A 27,111-nucleotide genomic window follows, 5' to 3' on the forward strand; every position below is an offset into this window, starting at 1 on the left:
CCACCCGGCAGCGGCTGCAGCCGGCACCGCCGGAGCTCCGGATCTGCCTCCACACCTTCAGGCGGCTCTGCAGGTTGCTGACCAGCAGGTTGTCCACGGCCGCGGGCACGGGCGCGTGGCACAGCGGGCACTGCCCCGCCGGCTTGGCGGTGCCCAGGCAGCCGGGGCACAGCGTGTGCAGGCAGCGCAGCAGCCGCGGGTGCGGCGAGTCCTGCCCGCAGCCCTCGCACAGCAGGAACTGGAAATCCTCCTCCTCCTCTTCCTCCGGCTTCTCCGGAGGCTGCGATGGGGTCGAGGCGGCCACGGGGGTGCCCGCAGAGGGTCCCGGCTCCCGGGGGGAGGAGGGTCCGGCTCCATCTGTGCGGGGTGAGGAGGAAATTCCCCGCCGTGGGATGGAGGCCGTGGTTGGGGCCCGGAACTCCTGGCCCAGGGGCTGGTGCTGCTGCTCCGGAGGGTGAGGGTCGGGAGCGGGGTGAGGGTCGAGGATGGGAATGATCCGGGGCAGGAGGAGATTTGGGGGCAGGAGGAGATTTGGGGGCAGGAGATTTGGGGATGGGGTGAGATTTGGGGACAGATCTGGTGACAGGAGGAGATTTGGGGACAGTATGAGATTTGGGGATGGGTGAGATTTGGGGACAGGAGATTTGGGGACAAAATGAGATTTGGGGGCAGGAGGAGATTTGGGGACAGGATGAGATTTAGGGACAGGAGATTTGGGGACAGGATGAGATTTGGGGACAGGATGAAGTTTGAGGATGGGATGAGATTCGGGGACAGGAGATTTAGGGACAGGAGATTTGGGGGCAGGAGGAGATTTAGGGGCAGGAGGAGATTTGGGGATGGGGTGAGATTTGGGGACAGGAGATTTGGGGACAGGAGGAGATTTAGGGAAAGGAGATTTGGGGACGGGAGGAGATTTAGGGACAGGAGATTTGGGGATGGGGTGAGATTTGGGGACAGAATTGGTGACAGGAGGAGATTTGGGGACAGGAGATTTGGGGACAGGACAAGATTTGGGGACGGGAGGAGATTTGGGGACGGGAGGAGATTTGGGGATGGGAGGAGATTTGGGGACAGGAGGAGATTTGGGGACAGGAGATTTGGGGACAGGATGAGGTTTGGGAATGGGACAAGATTTAGGGACAGGAGATTTGGGGACAAAATGAGATTTGGGGGCAGGATGAGATTTAGGGACAGGATGAAGTTTGAGGATGGGATGAGATTTGGGGACAGGAGATTTGGGGACAGGATGAGATTTGGGAACAGGAGATTTGGGAACAGGATGAGATTTGGGAACAGGAGATTTGGGGACAGGAGGAGATTTGGGAACAGGAGATGTGTGGACAGGAGATTTGGGGACAGGATGAGGTTTGAGGCTGGGAATAGATTCGGGACTGAATGAGATTTGGGGACAGGAGGAAGTTTGGGGACAGGAGGAGATTTAGGGACAGGAGGAAGTTTGGGGACAGGAGGAGATTTAGGGACAGGAGGAAGTTTGGGGACAGGAGCAGATTTAGGGACAGGACAAGGTTTTGGGACAGGCTGAGGTTTGGGGACGGGATGAGGTTTGGGGCCAGGACGAGGTTTGAGGCCCAGAAATTTGGGACACAAAGGTTCTTCCCCACCCTCCCCGAGCTCTTTCTTTCCCTTCCCGGAACTCGGCATTTCCCCACCGCCGGCTCGGGGATGAAACGAAACCAAAACGGTTTCGGTGCCGCCGCCGCCGCTTTCCCTTCCCGCCCCGACAGCGGGAAAAGCGGGAGAGGGGAAAGTGGGGGAAACCCCGGCAGCGACCCCAAAGATCCCCGCAAAACCTCCCCCCGCCACCGCTTTGGGGTGTCCCCAAAGGTGTCCCCCTCGCCACTCCTCCCCCAGCTCGGCTGCGCCACCAACCCCCCCCTCCCCCCCAAATAAATATTTAGGGCACCCAAAGAAAGCCGGGACTCCCCTTCCCACCCCATCCCGGAATTCCCTCCCCCTAAAATCCCACCCTATAAACGACCCCACGCCCCCTCTCCAAGCAGGAAGTGCCTGCGGGGGACTCGGGCTGGGTCCCCGTGGCCTCCCCGTGTCCCCTCCCCGGTACCTGGCGGGGCCGCGGCGGGGCTGCCGGGCATGGGCGGCGGGGCCGGGGGCGCTCCCGGGCCGCGTTCGGCGCCGGCCTGGAACGGGAGCGGCGGGAGGAGGAGCTGGAGGAGAGGGAGGGGAAGCGGGGAGGGAGGGACCGAGGGAGGGACGGAGGGGAGAGGGGAGAGGGGAGAGGGAGGGGAAGGAGAGCGGGAGATGTGCGGGGGTGCGGGATTGGGATGCAGGAACTGGGGTGGGGATGTGGGACTGGGATGGGGATGTGGGACTGGGATGGGGATGTGGGATTGGGATGGGGATGTGGGACTGGGATGGGGATGAGGATTGTGGGACTGGGATGGGGATGGGGATTGTGGGACTGGGATGGGGATTGTGGGACTGGGATGGGGATGAGGATTGTGGGACTGGGGTGGGGATGTGGGACTGGGATGGGGATGAGGATTGTGGGACTGGGATGGGGATGAGGATTGTGGGACTGGGATGGGGATGGGGATTGTGGGACTGGGATGGGGATTGTGGGACTGGGATGGGGATGTGGGACTGGGATGGGGATGAGGATTGTGGGACTGGGATGGGGATTGTGGGACTGGGATGAGGATGTGGGATTGGGATGGGGATGTGGGACTGGGATTGGGATGTGGGACTGGGATGGGGATGCGGGACTGGGATGGGGATTGTGGGACTGGGATGGGGATGTGGGACTGGGATTGGGATGCAGGACTGGGATGGGGATGGGGATTGTGGGACTGGGATGGGGATTGTGGGACTGGGATGGGGATGTGGGACTGGGATGGGGATGAGGATTGTGGGACTGGGATGGGGATGGGGATTGTGGGACTGGGATGGGGATTGTGGGACTGGGATGGGGATGTGGGACTGGGATGGGGATGAGGATTGTGGGACTGGGATGGGGATTGTGGGATTGTGGGACTGGGATGGGGATGGGGATTGTGGGACTGGGATGGGGATTGTGGGACTGGGATGGGGATGTGGGACTGGGATGGGGATGAGGATTGTGGGACTGGGATGGGGATTGTGGGACTGGGATGAGGATGTGGGATTGGGATGGGGATGTGGGACTGGGATTGGGATGTGGGACTGGGATGGGGATGCGGGACTGGGATGGGGATTGTGGGACTGGGATGGGGATGTGGGACTGGGATTGGGATGCAGGACTGGGATGGGGATGGGGATTGTGGGACTGGGATGGGGATGGGGATTGTGGGACTGGGATGGGGATTCTGGGACTGGGATGGGGATGTGGGACTGGTATGGGGATGGGGACGGGGATTGTGGGACTGGGATGGGGATGTGGGACTGGGATGGGGATGTGGGACTGGGATGGGGATGCGGGACTGGGATGGGGATTGTGGGACTGGGATGGGGATTGTGGGACTGGGATGGGGATTATGGGACTGGGATGGGGATGGGGATTGTGGGACCGGGATGGAGATGGGGATTGTGGGACTGGGATGAGGATGTGGGACTGGGATTGGGATGTGGGACTGGGATTGGGATTGTGGGACTGGGATTGGGATGTGGGACTGGGATGGGCATGCAGGAACTAGGAGGGAATTTGGGACCGGGATGGGGATGTGGGACTGGGATGGGGATTCTGGGATTGGGATGGGGATACAGGACTGGGATGGGGATTCTGGGATTGGGATGAGGATGTGGGACTGGGATGCAGGACCGGGATGGGGATTCTGGGACCAGGATGGGGTTTTGGGACTGGGATGGGGATTCTGGGATTGGGATGGGGATGTGGGACTGGGATGGGGATTCTGGGATTGGGATGGGGATACAGGACTGGGATGGGGATGTGGGACTGGGATGGGAATGCGGGACTGGGATGGGGATGTGGGATTGGGATGGGGATTCTGGGACTGGGATGGGGATGTGGGACCGGGATGGGGATTCTGGGACCAGGATGGGGGTGCAGGACTGGGATCAGGATTCTGGGACTGGGATGGGGATGGGGACTGGGATTGGGATGTGGGACCGGGATGGGGATTCTGGGGCCAGGGTGGGAATGCGGGACTGGGATGGGGATGTGGGACTGGGATGGGGATTCTGGGACTTGGATGGGGATTGGGATTGGGATGGGGATGCGGGACTGGGATGGGGATGTGGGATTGGGATGGGGATTCTGGGATTGGGATGAGGATGTGGGACTGGGATGCGAATTCTGGTATGGGGATGCGGGACCGGGATGGGGATGCAGGACCGGGGGAATCCCGGTGCCGGGATGGGGATGCGGGACCGGGATGGGGATGCGGGACCGGGATGGGGATGCGGGACCGGGATGGGGATGCGGGACCGGGATGGGAATCCCGGTGCCGGGATGGGGATGCAGGACCGGGATGGGGATGCGGGACCGGGATGGGGATGCAGGACCGGGATGGGAATCCCGGTGCCGGGATGGGGATGCAGGACCGGGATGGGGATGCGGGACCGGGATGGGGATGCAGGACCGGGATGGGAATCCCGGTGCCGGGATGGGGATTCCTGTACCGGGAAGGGGATTCCGGTGCCGGGAGGGCGCTGCCGGTCCCGGGGGCGGTTCCGGTGGCCGAGCCCCGCCCCAGCCGTTCCGGGGCCCTCTCCGGGGTCCCCGGGGCCGCGCCAGCCCCGCCCCATCCCGAGGCGACATTCCCGGCCCTATTCCCACCCCAGCCCCACAGGATCCCCCTCCCTTCCCAACCGCTGACACTCAGGGGGCGGCACCTCCAGAAAGCCCCATCCGAGGGGGGAATTTTAGGGAAAAATAATAAAAAAACCCTTTCCCCCCCCATTTTGGGGTGCCCCGGCTGCCGAACCCACCCGCGGGTTTTACCGGGAAGGATCCGCTCGGCGGGATCGGGATTTTCCCGGGATTTGGGATGGGATCCGTCCCTGCGCCGTCAGCAGCCACATGACGAGGCCACCAGGAAGCGCCACCACTCGCCCTTCCTGTCCCCATCGCCACGGGGGACACCACGGTCGCCAGAGCGGCAGCGGGAGCCCGGGAAGCTCCCGGAGTTCCCATCCCGGAGGGATTTGGGGACAGCGGGAATGGGACCGATCCGGGAGGGGCCCCCGGGGGGGGACAGAGAGGGGAGAAGGGATCGGGGACAGGGATGGGGTTGGGGACAGGGATGGGATTGGGGACAGGGATTTGGGGACAGGGATGGGGTTGGGACAGGGATTTGGGGACAGGGATGGGTTTGGGGACAGGGATTTGGGGACAGGGATGGGGTTGGGACAGGGATTTGGGGACAGGGATGGGGTTTGGGACAGGGATGGGGTTTGGGGACAGGGATGGGATTTGGGGACAGGGATTTGGGACTGGAGACAGGGATGGGTTTGGGGACAGGGATGGGATTGGGGGGAGCAGCGGGAGAAGGGATTTGGGGACAAGGATGAGGTTTGGGGACAGGGATGGGGTTTGGGACAGGGATGGGGTTTGGGACAGGGATGGGATTTGGGGACAGGGATGGGATTGGGGACAGGGATGGGGTTTGGGACAGGGATGGGATTTGGGGACAGGGATTTGGGATTGGAGACAGGGATGGGTTTGGGGACAGGGATGGGATTGGGGGGAGCAGTGGGAGAAGGGATTTGGGGACAAGGATGGGGTTTGGGGACAGGGATGGGTTTGGGACAGGGATGGGGTTTGGGACAGGGATGGGGTTTGGGGACAGGGATGGGATTTGGGGACAGGGATCTGGGTACGGAAAGAGATTTGGGGACAAGGATTTAGGGACAGGGATGGGGTTTAGGGACAGAATGGGATTTAGGGACAGTGATGAGTTTGGGGACAGGGATGGGATTTGGGGACAGGGATGGGATTTGGGGACAGGGTTTGGGACAGGGATGGGGTTTGGGACAGGGATGGGGTTTGGGGACAGGGATGGGATTTGACGACAGGGATGGGATTTGGGGACAGGGATGGGATTCAGGGACAGGGATTTGGGGACAGGATGAAGTTTGGGATCAGAATGAGATTTGGAGACAGGAAGAGACTTGGGGACAATTATTTGGGATCATCCCGGTGCTGCCCCTTCAGGGCCGGATTTCCCGGGAATCGCCGCAGGAAAATGTGGGAAAAGGTTTTGGGTTCTGTTCCCCATAAAAATTCCAGGATTTTCTGTGCTGCTGCTGCCCCCTCCAGGGGAAAACCGGGATTTGGGGTGGAGCCATTGATTTATGGGAGAATCCCGGGGCTGCTTCCTGGAATATTTTAAATCCCTTGGAGTGACCCCACCCCAGGTGACCCCAAACCCTCGTAGGATTGGGATTGGGGTCCTGGAATTCCCCGGGCTTGGTCACTTTGGGGTCACATTCCTGACCCCAAATCCACTTGGGAATCCCATCCTGGAATTCCCAGTGATCCCTACACCTCGGGATGAGCGGGGTTGGGATTGGGATCCCGGAATTCCATGGGATTGACCCCATTTGGGATCACATTCCTGACCCCAAACCTGCTCCCATCCCAGAATTCCCGATGATCCCTGTGTTTCAGGATGAGCAGGGTTGGGATTGGGATCCTGGAATTCCATGGGATTGACCCCATTTGGGGTCACATTCCCGACCCCAAATCCACTTGGGAATCCCATCCCAGAATTCCCAGTGATCCCTGAGCCTTGGGATCAGCAGCGTTGGGATTGGGATCCCGGAATTCCATGGGATTGACTCCATTTGGGATCACATTCCCGACCCCAAACCCGCTTGGGAATCCCATCCCGGAATTCCTGGTGATCCCTGTGCCTTGGGATCCCAGAATTCCCCGGGATTGATCCCATTTGGGATCACATTCCTGACCCCAAACCTGCTCCTATCCCAGAATTCCCGGTGGCCCCTGAGCCTCAGGATCAGCAGGGTTGGGATTGGGATCCTGGAATTCCCAGGGATTGACCCCATTTGGGATCACATTCCCGACCCCACACCCGCTCCCATCCCAGAATTCCCAGTGATCCCTGAGCCTCAGGATCAGCAGCGTTGGGATTGGGATCCCAGAATTCCATGGGATTGACTCCATTTGGGATCACATTCCCGACCCCAAACCCACTTGGGAATCCCATCCCAGAATTCCCGGTGATCCCTGTGCTTCAGGATGAGCAGGGTTGGGATTGGGATCCTGGAATTCAGTGGGATTGATCCCATTTGGGATCCCATTCCTGACCCCAAATCCACTTGGGAACTGCATCCCAGAATTCCCAGTGATCCCTGAGCCTTGGGATCAGCAGCGTTGGGATTGGGATCCCGGAATTCCATGGGATTGACTCCATTTGGGATCACATTCCCGACCCCAAACCCGCTTGGGAATGCCATCCCGGAATTCCTGGTGATCCCTGTGCCTTGGGATCCCGGAATTCCATGGGATTGACCCCATTTGGGATCACATTCCCGACCCCAAACCCGCTTGGGAATGCCATCCCGGAATTCCTGGTGATCCCTGTGCCTTGGGATCCCAGAATTCCCCGGGATTGATCCCATTTGGGATCACATTCCTGACCCCAAACCTGCTCCTATCCCAGAATTCCCGGTGGCCCCTGAGCCTCAGGATCAGCAGGGTTGGGATTGGGATCCTGGAATTCCATGGGATTGATCCCATTTGGGATCACATTCCTGACCCCAAACCCGCTCCTATCCCAGAATTCCCGATGATCCCTGGACATCGTGATCAGCAGGGTTGGGATTGGGATCCCAGAATTCCATGGGATTGGTCACTATGGGGTCACATTCCCGACCCCAAACCCGCTTGGGAATCCCATCCCGGAATTCCCGGTGATCCCTGCACATCGGGATGAGCAGGGTTGGGATTGGGATCCCAGAATTCCCCGGGATTGACCATTTGGGATCACATTCCCGACCCCACATCTGCTCCTATCCCAGAATTCCTGGTGATCCCTGAGCCTTGGGATCAGCAGGGTTGGGATTGGGATCCCAGAATTCCATGGGATTGACCCCATTTGGGGTCACATTCCCGACCCCAAACCCGCTCCCATCCCAGAATCCCTGGGGACGGAAATCCCAGGACTGGGAAAACCGGGAATGCCGGGTTGACCAAATCCCGGGGTTTTTCCAGGATTTTTATCAGCGGGAAAAGCTCGGAATTCCCTGCTGGACACCGGGATGGGAGCGTTGGGATCAATCCCCAGCCGGATTCCCATGGGAATCTCCCGGGAAGCTCCGAGCCCATTCCCGACATCCAGGCCTGGGAATTCCCGGATTTAGCCCACGGGAATGAGCCTGGAGCTGCTCTTTGGGGCACATTCCAAGATTTTTGGGGGGATTTCAGGATCCCTGGGGCCTTCCCGAGGTAAAATCCCGGGAAAAGGGGGAGGTTTGGGATCCTGGCTCCCGATTTTCCCCGCGGTTGGAGCGCCCTGATCCCGGGAATTCTGCATTCCCAGGAATCCCAGGATTCCCTCCCTTCTCCAACCAGCTGGAATTTTCCCTGGAAAACCTCGGGAAAAAGGGAAAAGCTCTTTCCCGGAGGAGTCGAGTCCAACATTCCCGAGAATTTCCCTTCCTAAATCCCAGATTTTTCCCCCCCATCCCCCCCTCCCCCCGGAGCTTCTCCAACCTCATCCCGCTCCAGGAGTTTTTCCCAGAATTTAGGAATTTCCGGATCAATCCTTGACTATTTCCAGGGATTTCCCCCCCCCCCCCCCCTCTGGATTCCATGCTGGAAAATCCCAGGAATTCCATAAAACCTCGGGGGGGGTTTTTGGTGGGATGAGGGAAAGAGGGAGGTGGGAATTCCAACCCCGAAGGAATTCCAAGCCCGGGAATTCCGCTGGCTGCTCCAAGGATTGTTTGGAATAGCTGGATCCTGGCAGGATAAACAATCCTTGGAATTCCTTCCTCTGCTCCCAGGAGGGGCAGAAATTCCCTTTTTCCCTCTTTCCCCCCCCCCCCCCCCCCCTCCGTTTTTTATGGAATTCAGCTTTTTCCCGGCTCCCCCCATCCCCAAATCCCGGGATTCCATGGGGGGGAGGGGGGGTTTCCAAATTCTGGGATTTGGGGGTTTCCAAATCCTGGGATTTGGAATTCCCGGGGTTGTGGAAAACCGGGAATTCCACAGGCTGGGGGAGGCCTCATCCAGGAAATCCCGGGATAACCTCACCCGGAATTCCTTGGGATGAGATTCCGAGGTGAATTTGGGATTCCGGGGGATCCAAATCCTTGGATTAGGGAAGAATTCCTGAATCCCCTCCCAGCCCGGCGCCTTTTTCCTCGGATTCTTTCCCCCATCCGCACCTTTCCCTGGGGTTTTTTGGGATCATCCCATGATCCAGAGGGATTTTAAACCTCAAACCCTTTGGGAAAATCCCAAATCCCACCCCTGGAGCCGGGAATGAGGGAAAAATCTCGGAGCCAAAGCTGCTCCTGAAAGAAATCTGGGATAAGGGAAGAACCCTTGGAATTTCCGGAGTCTCCGTCCCATTCCCGGGTAGAATTCCCAGCCCTCAGAGGAGATTTGGGATTAAAACGCCGTTTTTAGGGAGGATGGGATGGGAAAAATCCTGGATTTGGGGCTTTCCCAGCGTGCCGGGAATTCCCAGTCTTGGTTTTTCCCAAAAAAAAAAAAATCCCCTTTTCCCTATGGAAAAATCCCACCCCCCAAATTCCCAGCGCTTTTCCCACTGGGATCCATCCCAAACCCCAAATCCCAAAGGAATCCCAGAATTTCCCGGGATGAGCCGAGGCCTCTCCCAGTGCATGGAGGAGCCTTGGATCCAAGGATTCTCCCCCGGCCTCGGAATTCCCGTTATCTCCCTGACACCCTCTGGAATTCCGGGAATTTCCACTCATCCAGCGCCGCTCCCAAGGTTCGGAACCAGGGCAAGAAAAACTCCGGGATTTTGGGATGAGCGGGAAGGCCCTAAAGCAGCGCAGGGATCGACGCCGATCCATAAATGGGGGTTTTTTTGGGAATGCCGAGGAGGCGCCAGCTCCAAACCCTCGGGAATTCCTTTGGGAATTCCTTTGGGATGCGGAGCCGATGGGGAAAGTGACGAGGGGCAGAAATTCCATCCAAATCCCGCCCCAAAACCAGGGGGAAAATGAGGAATGAGGATGGAAAATCCATGGGATTCCTTCCTCAGGAGCTTTCCCGGCTTCTTTTCCTTGGATCCATCGGGAATGGGAAGAGCCGGGAGGGATTAAAATGAAGGAATTCGGCTCCGGGGCTGGAATTTGGGGGGGTTTCTGGCATTCCCGGTGATCTGAACCCCTCTGGATGCCCCAAATCCCGGTTTTTGGGGGATAAAAGGTGGGATTCCGCCCCCTCCTCCCCCCCCCAAATCCTCATCCAAGGAGATTCCAAGGATTTTTCCTCTCCCGGGATCCCGAATTCCAGGGATCATCCCGGCACCCCCGGAGCGTTGTTTTCCCCACGTTCTATCCCAAAAAACCCCCCGGGATTTGGGGCATCCAGAGGGGTTTGGATCATCGGGAATGACGGAAACCCCCCCAAATTCCAGCCCCGGAGGCAAATTCCTTCGTTTTTTTGGGATAAAAGGTGGGATCACCCCCCCAAATCCTCATCCAAGGAGAAAAGAACGCTCCAGGGGTGCTGGGATGATCCCTGGAATTTGGGATCCCGGGAGGGGAAAATCCTTGGGATCCCCTTGGATGAGGATTTTAGGGGGGTATCCCGCCTTTTATCCCAAAAAAAGAAGGAATTTGGCTCCGGGGCTGGAATTTGGGGGAATTTCCGGCATTCCCGATGATCCAAACCCCTCTGGATGCCCCAAATCCCGGGGGTTTTTTTGGGATAGAACGTGGGGGAAACAACGCTCCTGGGGTGCCGGGATGATCCCTGGAATTTGGGATCCCGAGAGAGGAAAAATCCTTGGAATCTCCTTGGATGAGGATTCTGGTGGGATCCCACCTTTTAGCCCCCCAAAATACGGGATTTGGGGCATCCAGAGGGGTTTGGATCATCGGGAATGACGGAAACCCCCCCAAATTCCAGCTCCGGAGCCAAATTCCTTCGGTTTTTTGGGGATAAAATGTGGGATCTCCCCCAAAATCCTCATCCAAGGGGAAAACAACGCTCCGGGGGTGCTGGGATGATCCCGGGAATTTGGGATCCCGGGAGGGGAAAATCCTTGGGATCCCCTTGGATGAGGATTTTGGGGGGGTATCCTGCCTTTTATCCCCAAAAAAGAAGGAATTTGGCTCCGGGGCTGGAATTTGGGGGAGTTTCCGGCATTCCCGATGATCCAAACCCCTCTGGATGCCCCAAATCCCGGGGGTTTTTTTGGGATAGAACGTGGGGAAAACAACGCTCCGGGGGTGCCGGGATGATCCCTGGAATTTGGGATCCCGAGAGAGGAAAAATCCTTGGAATCTCCTTGGATGAGGATTCTGGGGGGATCCCCCCTTTTAGCCCCCCAAAATACGGGATTTGGGGCATCCAGAGGGGTTTGGATCATCGGGAATGACGGAAACTTCCCCAAATTCCAGCCCCGGAGCCAAATTCCTTCGGTTTTTTGGGGATAAAATGTGGGATCCCCCCCAAAATCCTCATCCAAGGGGAAAACAACGCTCCGGGGGTGCTGGGATGATCCCGGGAATTTGGGATCCCGGGAGGGGAAAATCCTTGGGATCCCCTTGGATGAGGATTTTGGGGGGGTATCCCACCTTTTATCCCAAAAAAAGGAAGGAATTTGGCTCCGGGGCTGGAATTTGGGGGGTTTTCCGTCATTCCCGATGATCTAAACCCCTCTGGATGCCCCAAATCCCGGGGGGTTTTTGGGATAGAACGTGGGGAAAACAACGCTCCGGGGGTGCCGGGATGATCCCTGGAATTTGGGATCCTGTGGGGGGTGGGGGGGAGAGGAAAATCCTTGGAATCCCCTTATCAGCCGGGAACCCAAACAATCGCTGGCTCCGCGGCTCCGCGCTGGATAAACAATTCCCAAAAATCCGCCGGGAATGCTCATCCCCATCCCGCTGACAGCCCGGAACTGCCGGCGACCGTCCCTAGGGATGCCCTTGGAATTCGGAGCGGGAAGCGCGGCCGGGGGGGTGGGGGTGGGGCTCATTCCAAGCGGGATATAAACCCCGCACGCTCCTCCGCTCTTCCCACTCTGGAATTCCCGGGGATTTCCCAGGATGCGCTCCCAAATCCGCCTCCTCCTGGCGCTGCTCTGCTGCGCGGCCCCGGCGGCTGCGGCGCCGCCGCCTCCCTGGGAGGGCGCGTGGAGCGATCCCAATTCCTGGGCGTGGGGTTGGGATGATTCCCATTCCCAATCCCAATCCCAATCCCAGATTCCCGTGGCCGTGCAGTGCCAGGAGGCGCAGCTGGTGGTGACGGTGCACCGGGATCTGTTCGGGACCGGGCGCTTGGTGAGCGCCGCCGAGCTGAGCCTGGGCCCCGCCGCCTGCAAACATTCCCGGCTGGATCCATCCCGGAATACCGTCACCTTCAGCGCCGGCCTCCACGAGTGCGGCAGCACCGTGCAGGTGAGTCCTGGCTCCAGCCCGGAATTCCCACCGGGATTCCCACCGGGATTCCCACCGGGAGAGGCTCAAGGGGTGTCCGGATAGATCCAGGTGAGTCCTTGTCCCGATCCCGGCATTCCATCCTGGAGCGGCTCCCGGGGTGTCGGGATAGATCCGGGTGAGTCCTGGCTCCAGCCGGGATTCCCACCGGGATTCCCACCGGGAGAGGCTCCCGAGGTGTCGGGATAGATCCCGGTGAGTCCCGTTCCGATCCCGGGATTCCGGCCGGGATTCACACCGGGAGACGCTCCCGGGGTGTTGAGGGAGATCCAGGTGAGTCCTGGCCCGATCCCGGCATTCCCACCGGGAGAGGCTCCCGGGATGTCGGGATAGATCCAGGTGAGTCCTTGTCCCGATCCCGGGATTCCATCCTGGAGCGGCTCCAGCGGTGTCGGGATAGATCCAGGTGAGTCCAGCCCCGATCCCGGCATTCCGGCCGGGATTCCCACCGGGAGCGGCTCCCGGGGTCGTGCAGATTCCCGGTTTTACGGGAGATCCAGGTGAGTCCCTGTTCCGTTCCGATCCCGGCATTCCGGCCGGAATTCCCCCCTGGAGCGGCTCCCGGAGTACTGCGAATCCCAGGTTTTAAGGGAGATCCCGGTGAGTCCCTTCCCGATCCCGGGATTCCCACCGGGAGCGGCTCGCGGGCTTGGGAGGATCCCAGGTTTTGAGGGAGATCCGGGTGAATCCCGCCCCGATCCCGGGATTCCGGGAGAGGCTCCAGGGTGTCGGGATAGATCCAGGTGAGTCCCGCCCCGATCCCGGGATTCCATTCTGGAGCGGCTCCCGGGGTGTCGGGATAGATCCCGGTGAGTCCTGGCTCCATCCCGGGATTCCGACCGGAATTCCCACCTGGAGCGGCTCCTGGGGTCCTGCGGATTCCCGGGTTTAAGGGAGATCCAGGTGAGTCCCAGTTCCGTTCCGATCCCGGGATTCCCAACCGGGATTCTGGCCGGGATTCCATCCTGGAGCGGCTCCCGGGGTGTCGGGATAGATCCCGGTGAGTCCCGTCCCGATCCCGGGATTCCCACCGGGAGACGCTCGCGGGGTGTTGAGGGAGATCCAGGTGAGTCCTGGTTTCCATCCCGGGATTCCGGCCGGAATTCCCCCCTGGAGCGGCTCCTGGGGGTCGTGCGGATTCCCGGTTTTACGGGAGATCCAGGTGAGTCCCTGTTCCGTTCCGATCCCGGGATTTCCACCGGAATTCCCCCCTGGAGCGGCTCCTGGGGTCGCGCAAATCCCAAGTTTTGAGGGAGATCCCGGTGAGTCCCTTCCCGATCCCGGAATTCCCACCTGGAGCGGCTCCAGCGGTGTCGGGATAGATCCTGGTGAGTCCCTTCCCTATCCCGGCATTCCCACCGGGAAAGGCTCTCGGAGTCGTGTAAATCCCAAATTTTGAGGGAGATCCCGGTGAGTCCCGTCCCGATCCCGGCATTCCCACCGGGATTCCCACCGGGAGAGGCTCCCGGGGGTCCTGCGGATTCCCGGTTTTACGGGACACCCAAGGGCTGGATCCAGCAGCGCTCCAGGGGAGGGAGGAGCGGGAATTTCCTTGGGATCGCAGCGGTTTTCCCACCGTTCGTGTTCCCATTCCTCCGGGAAAAGCCCCTTTTCCCTCGGCTTTCATTCAACTCCCTGAGAACTGAGATTTTCCACCCCCTTTTCCCACTTTTCCACCCCCTTTTCCCCCTTTTCCAGCCCCTTTCCCCCTTTCCCACAGGGTTTTCCCACTTTTCCATCCCCTCTGAGCTTTTCCATCCCTTTTTCCCCATTTTGCTCCCTCTTTTCCCATTTTTCCATCCCCTTTCCTACTTTTCCATCCCATTTTCCCACTTTTCCATCCCCTCTTCCCACTTTTCCATCCCCTCAGAGCTTTTCCTTCCCCTTTTCCATCCCCTTTCCCCCCTTTTCCTTCCTCTTCCCCCCTTTTCCATCCCCTTTTCCCCCTTTCCCATGGATCCCCCAGCATTCCCAGTCGTCCTGCTGATGTCACCGTGGCACGGGTCCCCCTTTCCCATGGAATTCCCGATTTTCCCATTCCCAGATCCCCCTGAATTCCCACATTTCTTTGAATTCCTGATCACCTTCGGGATGTCCCCAGACTGGGGACCGCCTTCCCATGGAATTCCCCATTTTTATTCCCAAATTCCTCCCAATTCCCCCATTCCTTTGAATTCCTGGTCACTCCGATGACATCACCATGGCACAGAACCACCTTTCCCATGGAATTCCCCATTTTTATTCCCAAATCCCTCCCAATTCCCACATTTCTTTGAACTCCCCATCACTCTGGCCATGCCCCTGAATTGTGGGAACTGCCTTTCCCATGAAATTCCCCATTTTTATTCCCAAATTCCTCCTAATTCCCACATTTCTTTGAATTCCTGGTCACTCCGGTGACATCACCATAGCACAGGACCACCTTTCCCATGGAATTCCCAATTTTTATTCCCAAATTCCTCCCAATTCCCACATTTCTTTGAACTCCCCATCACTCTGGCCATGCCCCCGAATTGTGGGAACCACCTTTCCCATGAAATTCCCCAGTTTTATTCCCAAATCCCTCCCAATTCCCCCATTTCTTTGAATTCCTGATCACTCTGGTGATGTCACTGTGGCACAGAACCACCTTTCCCACGGAATTCCCAATTTTTATTCCCAGATCCTCCTGAATTCCCCCAGTTCTTTGAATTCCCCATCACTCCGGTGACATCACCGTGGTGTGGGACCATCTTTCCCACAGAATTCCCTATTTCCCATTCCCAAATCTCTCCCAATTCCCACATTTCTTTGAACTCCCCATCATTCTGGCAATGCCCCCAGATTGTGGGACCCGCCTTTCCCACAGAATTCCCCATTTCCCATTCCCAAATCCCTCCCAATTCCCCCATTTCTTTGAATTCCCGGTCACCCTCAGGATGTCCCCAGATTGGGGACCGCCTTCCCCATGGAATTCCCCATTTTTATTCCCAAATCTCTCCCAATTCCCACATTTCTTTGAACTCCCCATCACTCTGGCCATGCCCCCGAATTGTGGGAACCACCTTTCCCATGAAATTCCCCAGTTTTATTCCCAAATCCCTCCCAATTCCCCCATTTCTTTGAATTCCCAGTCACTCTGGTGACATCACCATAGCACAGGACCACCTTTCCCACGGAATTCCCCATTTTTATTCCCAAATCTCTCCCAATTCCCACATTTCTTTGAACTCCCCATCATTCTGGCAATGCCCCCAGATTGTGGGACCCGCCTTTCCCATGGAATTCCCCATTTCCCATTCCCAAATCCCTCCCAATTCCCCCATTTCTTTGAATTCCCGGTCACCCTCAGGATGTCCCCAGATTGGGGACCGCCTTCCCCATGGAATTCCCTATTTTTATTCCCAAATCTCTCCCAATTCCCACATTTCTTTGAACTCCCCATCATTCTGGCAATGCCCCCGAATTGTGGGACCCTCCTTTCCCACAGAATTCCCTATTTCCCATTCCCAGATCCCCCTGAATTCCCACATTTCTTTGAATTCCTGATCACCCTCGGGATGTCCCCAGACTGGGGACCGCCTTCCCCCACAGAACTCCCCATTTTTATTCCCAAATCCCTCCCAATTCCCACATTCCTTTGAGTTCCCCATCACTCCGGTGATGTCACCATAGCACAGGACCACCTTTCCCATGGAATTCCCCATTTTTATTCCCAAATCTCTCCCAATTCCCACATTTCTTTGAACTCCCCATCACTCTGGCAATGCCCCCGAATTGTGGGACCCTCCTTTCCCACAGAATTCCCTATTTCCCATTCCCAGATCCCCCCAAATTCCCACATTTCTTTGAATTCCTGATCACCCTCGGGATGTCCCCAGATTGGGGACCGCCTTCCCCATGGAATTCCCACATTTTTATTCCCAAATCCCTCCCAATTCCCCCATTTCTTTGAATTCCCAGTCACTCTGGTGACATCACCATAGCACAGGACCACCTTTCCCACGGAATTCCCCATTTTTATTCCGAGATCCCTCCCAATTCCCCCATTTCTTTGAATTCCTGATCACTCTGGTGACGTCACCGTGGTGTGGGACCAACTTTCCCATGGAATTCCCCATTTCCCATTCCCAAATCCCCCCAAATTCCCACATTTCCTTGAATTCCCCATCACTCCGGTGACGTCACCGTGGCGCAGAACCACCTTTCCCACGGAATTCCGCATTTCCCATTCCCAAATCCCCCCAAATTCCCCCATTTCTTGGAGTTCCCCATCACTCTGGCCATGCCCCCGGATTGTGGGACCGCCTTTCCCACGGAATTCCCCATTTCCCGTTCCCAGATCACCCCGGATTCCCTGATCTACCGCACGCTCCTCACCTACGAGCCCAGCCCCGGCGGCAACCCGGCCATCGTGCGCAGCAGCCCGGCCGTCGTCCCCATCGAGTGCCACTACCCCAGGTCACCCCGTCCATCCCAGTGTCCCCAGTCCATCCCAGTGACCCCGTCCCAGTGTCACCAGTCCATCCCAGTGTCCCCATTCCATCCCAGTGTCCCCAGTCCATCCCAGTGACCCCATCCCAGTGTCCCCAGTCCATCCCAGTGTCCCCATTCCATCCCAGTGTCCCCAGTCCATCCCAGTGACCCCATCCCAGTGTCCCCAGTCCATCCCAGTGACCCCAGTCCATCCCAGTGTCCCAATCCCATGCCAGTGTCCCCAGTCCATCCCAGTGTCCCCAGTCCATCCCAGTGTCCCCAGTCCCATCCCCCTTCAGGGACCCCATCCCAGTGACCCCGTTCCATCCAAGTGTCCCAATCCCATCCCAGTGTCCCCATTCCCATCCCATCCCATCCCATCCCATCCCATCCCATCCCATCCCATCCCATCCCAGTGTCCCCATCCCAGTGTCCCCAATCCCATCCCAGTGTCCCCAGTCCATCCCAGTGACCCCATCCCAGTGTCCCCATTCCATCCCAGTGTCCCCATTCCCATCCCAGTATCCCCATCCCATCCCAGTGTCCCCATCCCAGTATCCCTATTTGCATCCCAGTGTCCCCATCCCAGTGTCCCCACTCCTGTCCCAGTTTTCCCAGTCCCATCCCAGTGTCCCCATTCCCAATGTCCCCATTCCCAGTGTCCCCAGTCCATCCCATCCCATCCCATCCCATCCCATCCCATCCCATCCCAGTGTCCCTATTTGCATCCCAGTGTTCCCATCCCAGTGTCCCCATCCCATTCCAGTGTCCCCATCTCAGTGTCCCCACTCCTGTCCCAGTTTTCCCAGTCCCATCCCAGTGTCCCCAATCCCATCCCAGTGTCCCAATACCATCCCAGTGTCCCCATCCCAGTGTCCCCATTCCCATCCCAGTGCCCCAATCCCGTCCCAGTGACCCCATTTCCATCCCAGTGTCCCCATTCCCATGCCAGTGACCCCATCCCAGTGTCCCCATTCCATCCCAGTGACCCCCGTCCATCCCAGTATCCCCCTTCCCAGTGTCCCCATCCCGGTGTCCCCATTCCATCCCAGTGACCCCAGTCCATCCCAGTGTCCCCATCCCACTATCCCCAATCCCATCCCAATGACCCCATTTCCAGTGACCCCATTCCCATCCCAGTGTCACCATCCCAGTGTCCCTATTTGCATCCTAGCGTCCCCATTCCCAGTGTCCCCATCCCACTAACCCCAATCCATCCCAGTGACCCCATCCCAGTGTCCCCATTCCCATTCCCATTGTCCCCATCCCATCCCAGTGACCCCATTTCCATCCCAGTGTCCCCATCCCATCCCAGTGACCCCATTCCATCCCAGTGTCCCCATTCCCATCCCAGTGACCCCATCCCAGTGACCCCATCCCAGTGTCCCCATTCCATCCCAGTGACCCCATCCCAGTGTCCCCATTCCCATCCCAGTGTCCCAATCCCATCCCAGTGTCCCAATCCCGTCCCAGTGACCCCATCCCAGTGTCCCAATCCCATCCCAGTGTCCCTATTTGTATCCCAGTGTCCCCATCCCAGTATCCCCAAGCCTATCCCAGTGTCCCTATTTGCATCCTAGCGTCCCCATTCCCAGTGTCCCCATCCCACTATCCGCAATCCATCCCAGTGACCCCATCCCAGTGTCTCCATTCCCATCCCAGTGTCCCCATTCCATCCCAGTGTCACCATCCCATCTCAGTGTCCCCCTTCCCATCTCAGTATCCCCCTTCCCAGTGTCCCCATCCCGGTGTCCCCATTCCATCCCAGTGACCCCAGTCCATCCCAGTGTCCCCATTCCATCCCAGTGACCCCAGTCCATCCCAGTGTCCCCATCCCACTATCCCAAATCCATCCCAGTGACCCCATCCCAGTGTCCCCAATCCCATCCCAATGTCCCCATTCCCATCCCAGTGTCCCTATTTGCATCCTAGCATCCCCATTCCCAGTGTCCCCATCCCACTATCCCCAATCCCATCCCAATGACCCCATTTCCAGTGACCCCATTCCCATCCCAGTATCCCCATTCCCATCCCAGTGTCCCCATCCCAGTGTCCCCATTCCATCCCAGTGACCCCAGTCCATCCCAGTGTCCCCATCCCATCCCAGTGACCCCAGTCCATCCCAGTGTCCCCATCCCACTATCCCCAATCCATCCCAGTGACCCCAGTCCATCCCAGTGTCCCCATCCCATCCCAGTGACCCCAGTCCATCCCAGTGTCCCCATCCCACTATCCCAAATCCATCCCAGTGTCCCCATTCCCATCCCAGTGTCACCATCCCATCTCGGTGTCCCCCTTCCCATCCCACTATCCCCCTTCCCAGTGTCCCCATCCCAGTGTCCCCATTCCATCCTGATGACCCCGGTCCATCCCAGTGTCCCCATCCCACTATCCCCAATCCATCTCAGTGTCCCCATCCCAATGTCCCCAATCCCATCCCAGTGTCCCCATCCCAGTGACCCCATTCCCATCCCAGTGTCACCATCCCAGTGTCCCTATTTCCATCCTAGTGTCCCCATTCCCAGTGTCCCCATCCCACTAACCCCAATCCATCCCAGTGACCCCATCCCAGTGTCCCCATTCCATCCCAGCGTCCCCATTCCCATTGTCCCCATCCCATCCCAGTGACCCCATTTCCATCCAAGTGTCCCCATTCCCATCCCAGTGACCCCATCCCAGTGTCCCCATTCCATCCCAGTGACCCCATTTCCATCCCAGTGTCCCCATTCCCATCCCAGTGACCCCATCCCAGTCTCCCCATCCCAGTGTCCCTATCCCTGACCCCATATCCCTGGTTTTTTCCAGACGGGACAACGTCACCAGCGGTGCCATCCGCCCCACCTGGGCACCCTACAACTCCGCCCTGGTGGCCGAGGAGCAGCTCCTGTTCTCGCTGCGCCTCATGAACGGTGCGGGGCGGAATTCTTGGGGCGCTTTTGGGATCGCGATTGGGGGATGCTCACGGGGCCGGCTGTGATTCTTGGGGCGCTTTTGGGATCGCGCTTGGGGGATGCTCACGGGGCCGGCTGTGATTCTTGGGGCGCTTTTGGGATCGCGCTTGGGGGATGCTCACGGGGCCAGGCTGTGATTCTTGGGGCGCTTTTGGGATCGCGCTTGGGGGATGCTCACGGGGCCGGCTGTGATTCTTGGGGCGCTTTTGGGATCGCGCTTGGGGGATGCTCACGGGGCCGGGCTGTGATTCTTGGGGCGCTTTTGGGATCGCGCTTGGGGGATGCTCACGGGGCCGGGCTGTGATTCTTGGGGCGCTTTTGGGATCGCGCTTGGGGGATGCTCACGGGGCCGGGCTGTGATTCTTGGGGCGCTTTTGGGATCGCGCTTGGGGGATGCTCACGGGGCCGGGCTGTGATTCTTGGGGCGCTTTTGGGATCGCGCTTGGGGGATGCTCACGGGGCCGGGCTGTGATTCTTGGGGCGCTTTTGGGATCGCGCTTGGGGGATGCTCACGGGGCCGGGCTGTGATTCTTGGGGCGCTTTTGGGATCGCGCTTGGGGGATGCTCACGGGGCCGGCTGTAATTCTTGGGGCGCTTTTGGGATCGTGCTTGGGGGATGCTCACGGGGCCGGCTGTAATTCTTGGGGCGCTTTTGGGATCGTGCTTGGGGGATGCTCACGGGGCCGGCTGTAATTCTTGGGGCGCTTTTGGGATCGCGCTTGGGGGATGCTCACGGAGCCGGGCTGTGATTCTTGGGGCGCTTTTGGGATCGCGCTTGGGGGATGCTCACGGGGCCGGCTGTGATTCTTGGGGCGCTTTTGGGATCGCGCTTGGGGGATGCTCACGGGGCCGGCTGTAATTCTTGGGGTGCTTTTGGGATCGCGATTGGGGGATGCTCACGGGGCCGGCTGTAATTCTTGGGGCGCTTTTGGGATCGTGCTTGGGGGATGCTCACGGGGCCGGCTGTGATTCTTGGGGTGCTTTTGGGATCGCGCTTGGGGGATGCTCACGGGGCCGGGCTGTGATTCTTGGGGCGCTTTTGGGATCGCGCTTGGGGGATGCTCACGGAGCCGGGCTGTGATTCTTGGGGCGCTTTTGGGATCGCGCTTGGGGGATGCTCATGGGGCCGGGCTGTGATTCTTGAGGTGCTTTTGGGATCGCGCTTGGGGGATGCTCATGGGGCCGGCTGTGATTCTTGAGGTGCTTTTGGGATCGCGCTTGGGGGATGCTCACGGGGCCAGGCTGTGATTCTTGGGGCGCTTTTGGGATTGCGCTTGGGGGATGCTCACGGGGCCGGGCTGTGATTCTTGGGGCGCTTTTGGGATCGCGCTTGGGGGATGCTCACGGGGCCGGGCTGTGATTCTTGGGGCGCTTTTGGGATCGCGCTTGGGGGATGCTCACGGGGCCGGGCTGTCGGCTTTCCGCAGACGACTGGAGCGCCGAGAGGCCCTTCACGGGCTTGCGGCTGGGAGATGTGCTGAACATCCAGGCCGAGGTGGGCACCCAGAGCCACGTGCCCCTGCGGCTCTTCGTGGACTCCTGCGTGGCCACCCTGAGCCCCGGCGCCGAGGCCTCGCCCCACTACGCCATCATCGACTTCAACGGGTCAGTTTGGGGATGTTTAGGGATGTTTTGGGGTCTTGGGGGCATCCAGGGGGTGGTGGCACCTCCCTGTTCCATCATTGACTTCAACGGGTCAGTTTGGGGATGTTCGGGGATGTTTTGGGGTCTGGGATAGGGTCAGGAGGTGGTGGCATCTCATCCTGCCCCACTACATCATCATTGGCTTCAACGGGTCAGTTTGGGGACATTCAGGGACATTTGGGGGACATTTTGGGGTCTGGGGGGCATCTAGGGGGTGGTGGCACCTCTCTGTTCCATCATTGACTTCAACAGGTCAGTTTGGGGATGTTTGGGGACGTTTTGGGGTCTTGGGGGCATCCAGGGGGTGGTGGCACCTCAGTGCTCCACCATTGACTTCAATGGGTCAGTTTGGGGACATTCGGGGATGTTTTGGGGTCTGGGATAGGGTCAGGAGGTGGTGGCACCTCGTTCTGCCCCACTACATCATCATTGACTTCAACGGGTCAGTTTGGGGCTGTTTGGGGACGTTTTGGGGTCTGGGGGGCATCCAGGGGATGGTGGCACCTCACTGTTCCATCATCGACTTCAATGGGTCAGTTTGGGGATGTTTGGGGATGTTTTGGGGTCTGAGATAGGGTCAGGAGGTGGTGGCACCTCATCCTGCCCCACTACATCATCATTGACTTCAACAGGTCAGTTTGGGGATGTTTGGAGATATTTTGGGGTCTGGGATAGGGTCAGGAGGTGGTGACACCTCAGTGCTCCATCATCGACTTCAACGGGTCAGTTTGGGGACATTCAGGGACATTTGGGGGACATTTTGGGGTCTGGGGGGCATCTAGGGGGTGGTGGCACCTCTCTGTTCCATCATTGACTTCAACGGGTCAGTTTGGGGATGTTTAGGGATGTTTTGGGGTCTTGGGGGCATCCAGGGGATGGTGGCACCTCACTGTTCCATCATCGACTTCAATGGGTCAGTTTGGGGATGTTTGGGGACGTTTTGGGGTCTGGGATAGGGTCAGAGGGTTGTGACACCTCATCCCACCCCACTGCTCCATCATTGACTTCAACGGGTCAGTTTGGGGATGTTTGGGGATGTTTGGGGACACTTTGAGGACCTTTGGGGACACTTTGGGGACACTTTGAGGACACTTTGAGGACCTCTTGGGGACCTTTTGGGGACACTTTGGGAACATTTTGGGGTCATTTGAGTACATTTTGGGAACATTTTGGGGACACTTTGAGGACCTTTTGGGGACACTTTGGGGACACTTGGGGGACATTTTGGGGACACTTTGGGGACCTTTTGGGGACACTTTGGGGACCTTTTCGGAACACTTTAGGGACCTTTTGGGGACAATTTGAGGACACTTTGAGGACCTTTTGGGACACTTTGGGGACTTTTTGGGGACCTTTTGGGAACATTTTGGGGACAATTTGAGGACCTTTTGGGGAGCATTTTGGGGACTTTTTGGGGACCTTTTGGGGACATTTTGAGGACACTTTGGGAACACTTTGGGGACACTTTGAGAACCTTTTGGGGTCACTTTGAGCACATTTGGGGAGCATTTTGGGGTCACTTTGAGGACCTTTTGGGAACACTTTGAGGACCTTTTGGGACACTTTGAGGACCTTTTGGGAACACTTTGAGGACCTTTTGGGGACATTTTGGGGACCTTTTGAGGACCTTTTGGGGACATTTTGAGGACCTTTTGGGAACACTTTGAGGACCTTTTGGGGCCACTTTGGGGCCACTTTGGGGCCACCCCGCGCTCTGAGCCGTGCCCCGCAGGTGCCTGGTGGACGGGCGCTCGGACGCCACCGGCTCGGCCTTCGTCACGCCGCGGCCCCGGCAGGACGTGCTGCGCTTCCAGATCGACGCCTTCCGTTTCGCGGGGGACCCCCGCAACCTGGTAGCGCCCTTGGGGCCACCCCGAGGACCCCAAAAGCCCTTCCCGTGCCTCGGTGGCCCCTCGGAGTGTCCCCAAAGTGTCCCTTCCCGCGCAGATTTACATCACGTGCCACCTGAAGGTGACGCCGGCCGAGCAGAGCCCGGACGCGCTCAACAAGGCCTGCTCCTTCAACAAGGCCCTCAACGCGTGAGTGGCACCCTTGGGGTCACCTCGGCCCCGCCGGTGGCACCGGGTGGTGGCACCGGGTGACCGCTGGCCCCTCGTCACCGCAGCTGGGCGCCCGTGGAGGGGACAAGGGAGATCTGCAGCTGCTGCGAGCTGGGCAACTGCGGCTCCGCCGCGCTGGCCCGGAGCGTGCGGCCAGCGGAGAACTGGAGCGGGCATCGCTTCCGCCGGCAGGATGGGGATGGTGAGGGGACGGGGGGGACACTGGGGGCAGGGGGGACATGGGGACACTGGGGACACTGGGGACAGGGGGTACAGGGGGACACTGGGGACACTGGGGACACTGGGGATGGGGGGATGGGGGATGGGGGACACTGGGGACACTGGGGACACTGGGGACAGTGGGGACACTGGGGACACTGGGGACACTGGGGACAGTGGAGGGACATGGGGACATTGGGGACAGGGGGAGGGGGGACACTGGGGACAGGAGGACACTGGGGACACTGGAGACACTGGGGATGGGGGACAGGGGACAGGGGGACACTGGGGACACTGGGGACACTGGGAACAGGGGGTACAGGGGGACACTGGGGACATGGGGGACATGGGGACACTGGGAACAGGAGGTACAGGGGGACACTGGGGACAGGGGGGACATGGGGACACTGGTGAAACTGGGGACAGGGGGATGGGGGGCACTGGGAATACTGGGGACACTGGGAACACTGGGAGCACTGGGGACACTGGGAACACTGGGGGCAGGGGGACACTGGTGATACTGGGGACAGGGGGATGGGGGGGCACTGGGGACACTGGGGACAAGGGGACAGGGGGACAGGGGGGACACTGGGGCAGGGGGACACTGGGGACACTGGGGATGGGGGGACAGGGGACAGGGGGACACTGGGGACAGTGGGGAGGGGGGACGGGGGACAGGAGGACACTGGGGACACTGGGGACACTGGGGCAGGGGGACACTGGGGACACTGGGGACAGTGGAGGGACATGGGGACACAGGGGACAAGGGGAGGGAGGACACTGGGGACACTGGGGACGGGGGGGATCCCTCTTTGTGGTCCCTCATTGTTGTGGAAGATTGTTGTCCCCTCCCTGTCCCCTCTGTCCCCTCCCTGTCCCTCCCTGTCCCCTCCTGTCCCCTCTGTCCCCTCCCTGTCCCCTCCTGTCCCTCCCTGTCCCCTTCTGTCCCCTCCTGTCCCCTCCCTGTCCCTCCCCCTCCCTCTCTGTCCCCTCCTGTCCCCTCCCTCTCCCCTCCCTGTCCCTCCCTGTCCCCTCTCTGTCCCTTCCCTGTCCCCTTCTGTCCCCTCCTGTCCCCTCCTGTCCCCTCTCTGTCCCCTCCCTGTCCCTCCCTGTCCCCTCCCTGTCCCTTCCCTGTCCCTCCCCCTCCCTCTCTGTCCCCTCCCTCTCCCCTCTTGCCCCTCCCTGTCCCCTCCCTGTCCCCTCCCTGTCCCCTCTGTCCCCTCCTGTCCCTCCCTGTCCCTCCCTGTCCCCTCCTGTCCCTCCCTGTCCCCTCTGTCCCCTCCCTGTCCCTCCCTGTCCCCTCCCTGTCCCTCCCCGTCCCCTCCTGTCCCTTCCCTGTCCCTCCCCCTCCCTCTCTGTCCCCTCCTGTCCCCTCCCTCTCCCCTCCCTGTCCCCTCTTGTCCCCTCTCTGTCCCCTTCTGTCCCCTCCCTGTCCCCTCCCTGTCCCTCCCCCTCCCTCTCTGTCCCCTCCCTGTCCCCTCTTGTCCCTCCCTGTCCCCTCCCTGTCCCCTTCTGTCCCCTCCTGTCCCCTCTCTGTCCCCTCCTGTCCCCTCTCTGTCCCCTCCCTCTCCCCTCTTGCCCCTCCCTGTCCCTCCCCCCCCTCCCTCTCCCCTCCCTGTCCCTCCCTGTCCCTCCCTCTCCCTCTCTGTCCCCTCCTGTCCCTCCCTGTCCCCCCCCATCCCTCACCATCCCCTCTCCATCCCCAGGCCCCGCAGCCGAAGCCGACGTGGTCATGGGTCCAGTGCTGCTCTCCAGTGGCCAGCGTGGCCAGCGGCCGCAGGGCCACCAGGGTGAGTGCAGCGGCGGGCCGGTGGCCGCGGTGCCCAGCCAGCGGCGCCCACGCCGGTGCCCTCGGTGCCACCTTCGTGTCCCTTTGCAGGAGAGTCGCCGGCGCCGCTGGGGATGGGCACGGTGCTGGCCTGCGCCCTGGCCACCGTGGCCGTGGCCGGAGCGGCCGTGGCCGGAGCCGTGCTGGCCATCAGCCTGGGGCGCCGCGGGGGCGGCCAGAGCTCGGCCTGAGGTGGCCGCAATTCCCAATAAATCCCATAAGGACCAACGGGGTCTCTGTGGGGTCACTGGGGGGGGCAGGCGGGGAATGGGGCGGGGAGGGCGGCGGGGGCTGGGCCAGGGTGCCCACTGCTGGGCCAGTGGCACCATCCCAGTGCCACCATCCCAGTGCCACCAGTGCATCCCAGTGGCACCATCCCAGTGCCACCATCCCAGTGGCACCAGTGCATCCCAGTGCCACCATCCCAGTGGCACCATTCCAGTGGCACCATCCCAGTGGCACCAGTGCATCCCAGTGGCACCATCCCAGTGCCACCAGTGCATCCCAGTGTCACCAGTGCATCCCAGTGGCACCATCCCAGTGGCACCAGTTCCATCCCAAGTGGCACCAGTGCATCCCAGTGGCACCATCCCAGTGGCACCAGTGCATCCCAGTGGCACCAGTTCCATCCCAGTGGCACCAGTGCATCCCAGTGGCACCATCCCAGTGTTCCCATCCCAGTGTCCCCATTCCATCCCAGTGGCACCATCCCAGTGTCACCATTCCATCCCAGTGTCACCAATCCCATCCCAGTGTCACCAGTTCCATCCCAGTGTCACCATCCCAGTGCCACCAGTCCCATCCCAGAGGCACCATTCCATCCCAGTGTCACCAGTTCCATCCCAGTGCCACCAGTGCATCCCAGTGTCACCATCTCAGTGTCACCATCCCAGTGCATCCCAGTGGCACCATCCGAGAGTCACCAGTTCCATCCCAGTGTCACCATTCCATCCCAGTGCCACCAGTGCATCCCAGTGTCACCAATCCCATCCCAGTGTCACCAGTTCCATCCCAGTGTCACCATCCCAGTGTCCCAAATCTCATCCCAGTGTTCCCATCCCAGTGTCCCCATTCCATCCCAGTGGCACCATCCCAGTGTCACCAGTGCATCCCAGTGTCACCATCCCAATGTCACCAGCCCAGTGGCACCAGTGCATCCCAGTGGCACCAGTTCCATCCCAGTGTCACCATCCCAGTGTCCCAAATCTCATCCCAGTGTTCCCATCCCAGTGTCCCCATTCCATCCCAGTGTCACCATCCCAGTGTCACCAGTTCATGCCAATGTCCCCATCCCAGTGTCCCCATTCCCATCCCAGTGATCCCAATCCCATCCCAGTGTCCCCATTCCCAGTTTCCCCAGTCCCGT

The 27,111-nt window shown here is 59.6% G+C and overlaps 2 protein-coding genes across 3 annotated transcripts in view; one reads left to right on the forward strand and one right to left on the reverse strand.

The window, feature by feature from the left end:
- Positions 1-2,167, reverse strand: part of PML (PML nuclear body scaffold) — a 9,230-nt gene extending 7,063 nt beyond the window's left edge. For both annotated transcript variants that reach the window (XM_069026038.1, XM_069026037.1), the window contains exons 1-2: positions 2,087-2,167; positions 1-357 (exon numbers count right to left, since the gene is read on the reverse strand). The exon at positions 1-357 is cut by the window's left edge and continues 214 nt beyond it. In XM_069026038.1, coding sequence (XP_068882139.1) covers positions 1-357; positions 2,087-2,117 — 388 coding nt within the window. In that variant the 5' untranslated portion in view covers positions 2,118-2,167. The remainder of the gene's footprint in view (positions 358-2,086) is intronic.
- A 10,022-nt stretch (positions 2,168-12,189) lies between these two features.
- LOC138116398 (zona pellucida sperm-binding protein 3-like) lies at positions 12,190-25,964 on the forward strand. Its single transcript, XM_069025680.1, has 9 exons — positions 12,190-12,549; positions 16,910-17,028; positions 19,849-19,952; positions 21,422-21,599; positions 23,371-23,491; positions 23,586-23,677; positions 23,764-23,900; positions 25,624-25,707; positions 25,797-25,964. Exons 1-9 carry the CDS (start codon positions 12,199-12,201, stop codon positions 25,934-25,936), a joined length of 1,326 nt encoding a protein of 441 aa, XP_068881781.1. The 5' UTR covers positions 12,190-12,198; the 3' UTR covers positions 25,937-25,964.
- The last annotated feature ends 1,147 nt before the right edge of the window (positions 25,965-27,111 follow it).

Source organism: Aphelocoma coerulescens, chromosome 10 (assembly GCF_041296385.1).
Source record: "Aphelocoma coerulescens isolate FSJ_1873_10779 chromosome 10, UR_Acoe_1.0, whole genome shotgun sequence".
Taxonomy (NCBI): Eukaryota; Metazoa; Chordata; class Aves; order Passeriformes; family Corvidae; genus Aphelocoma; species Aphelocoma coerulescens.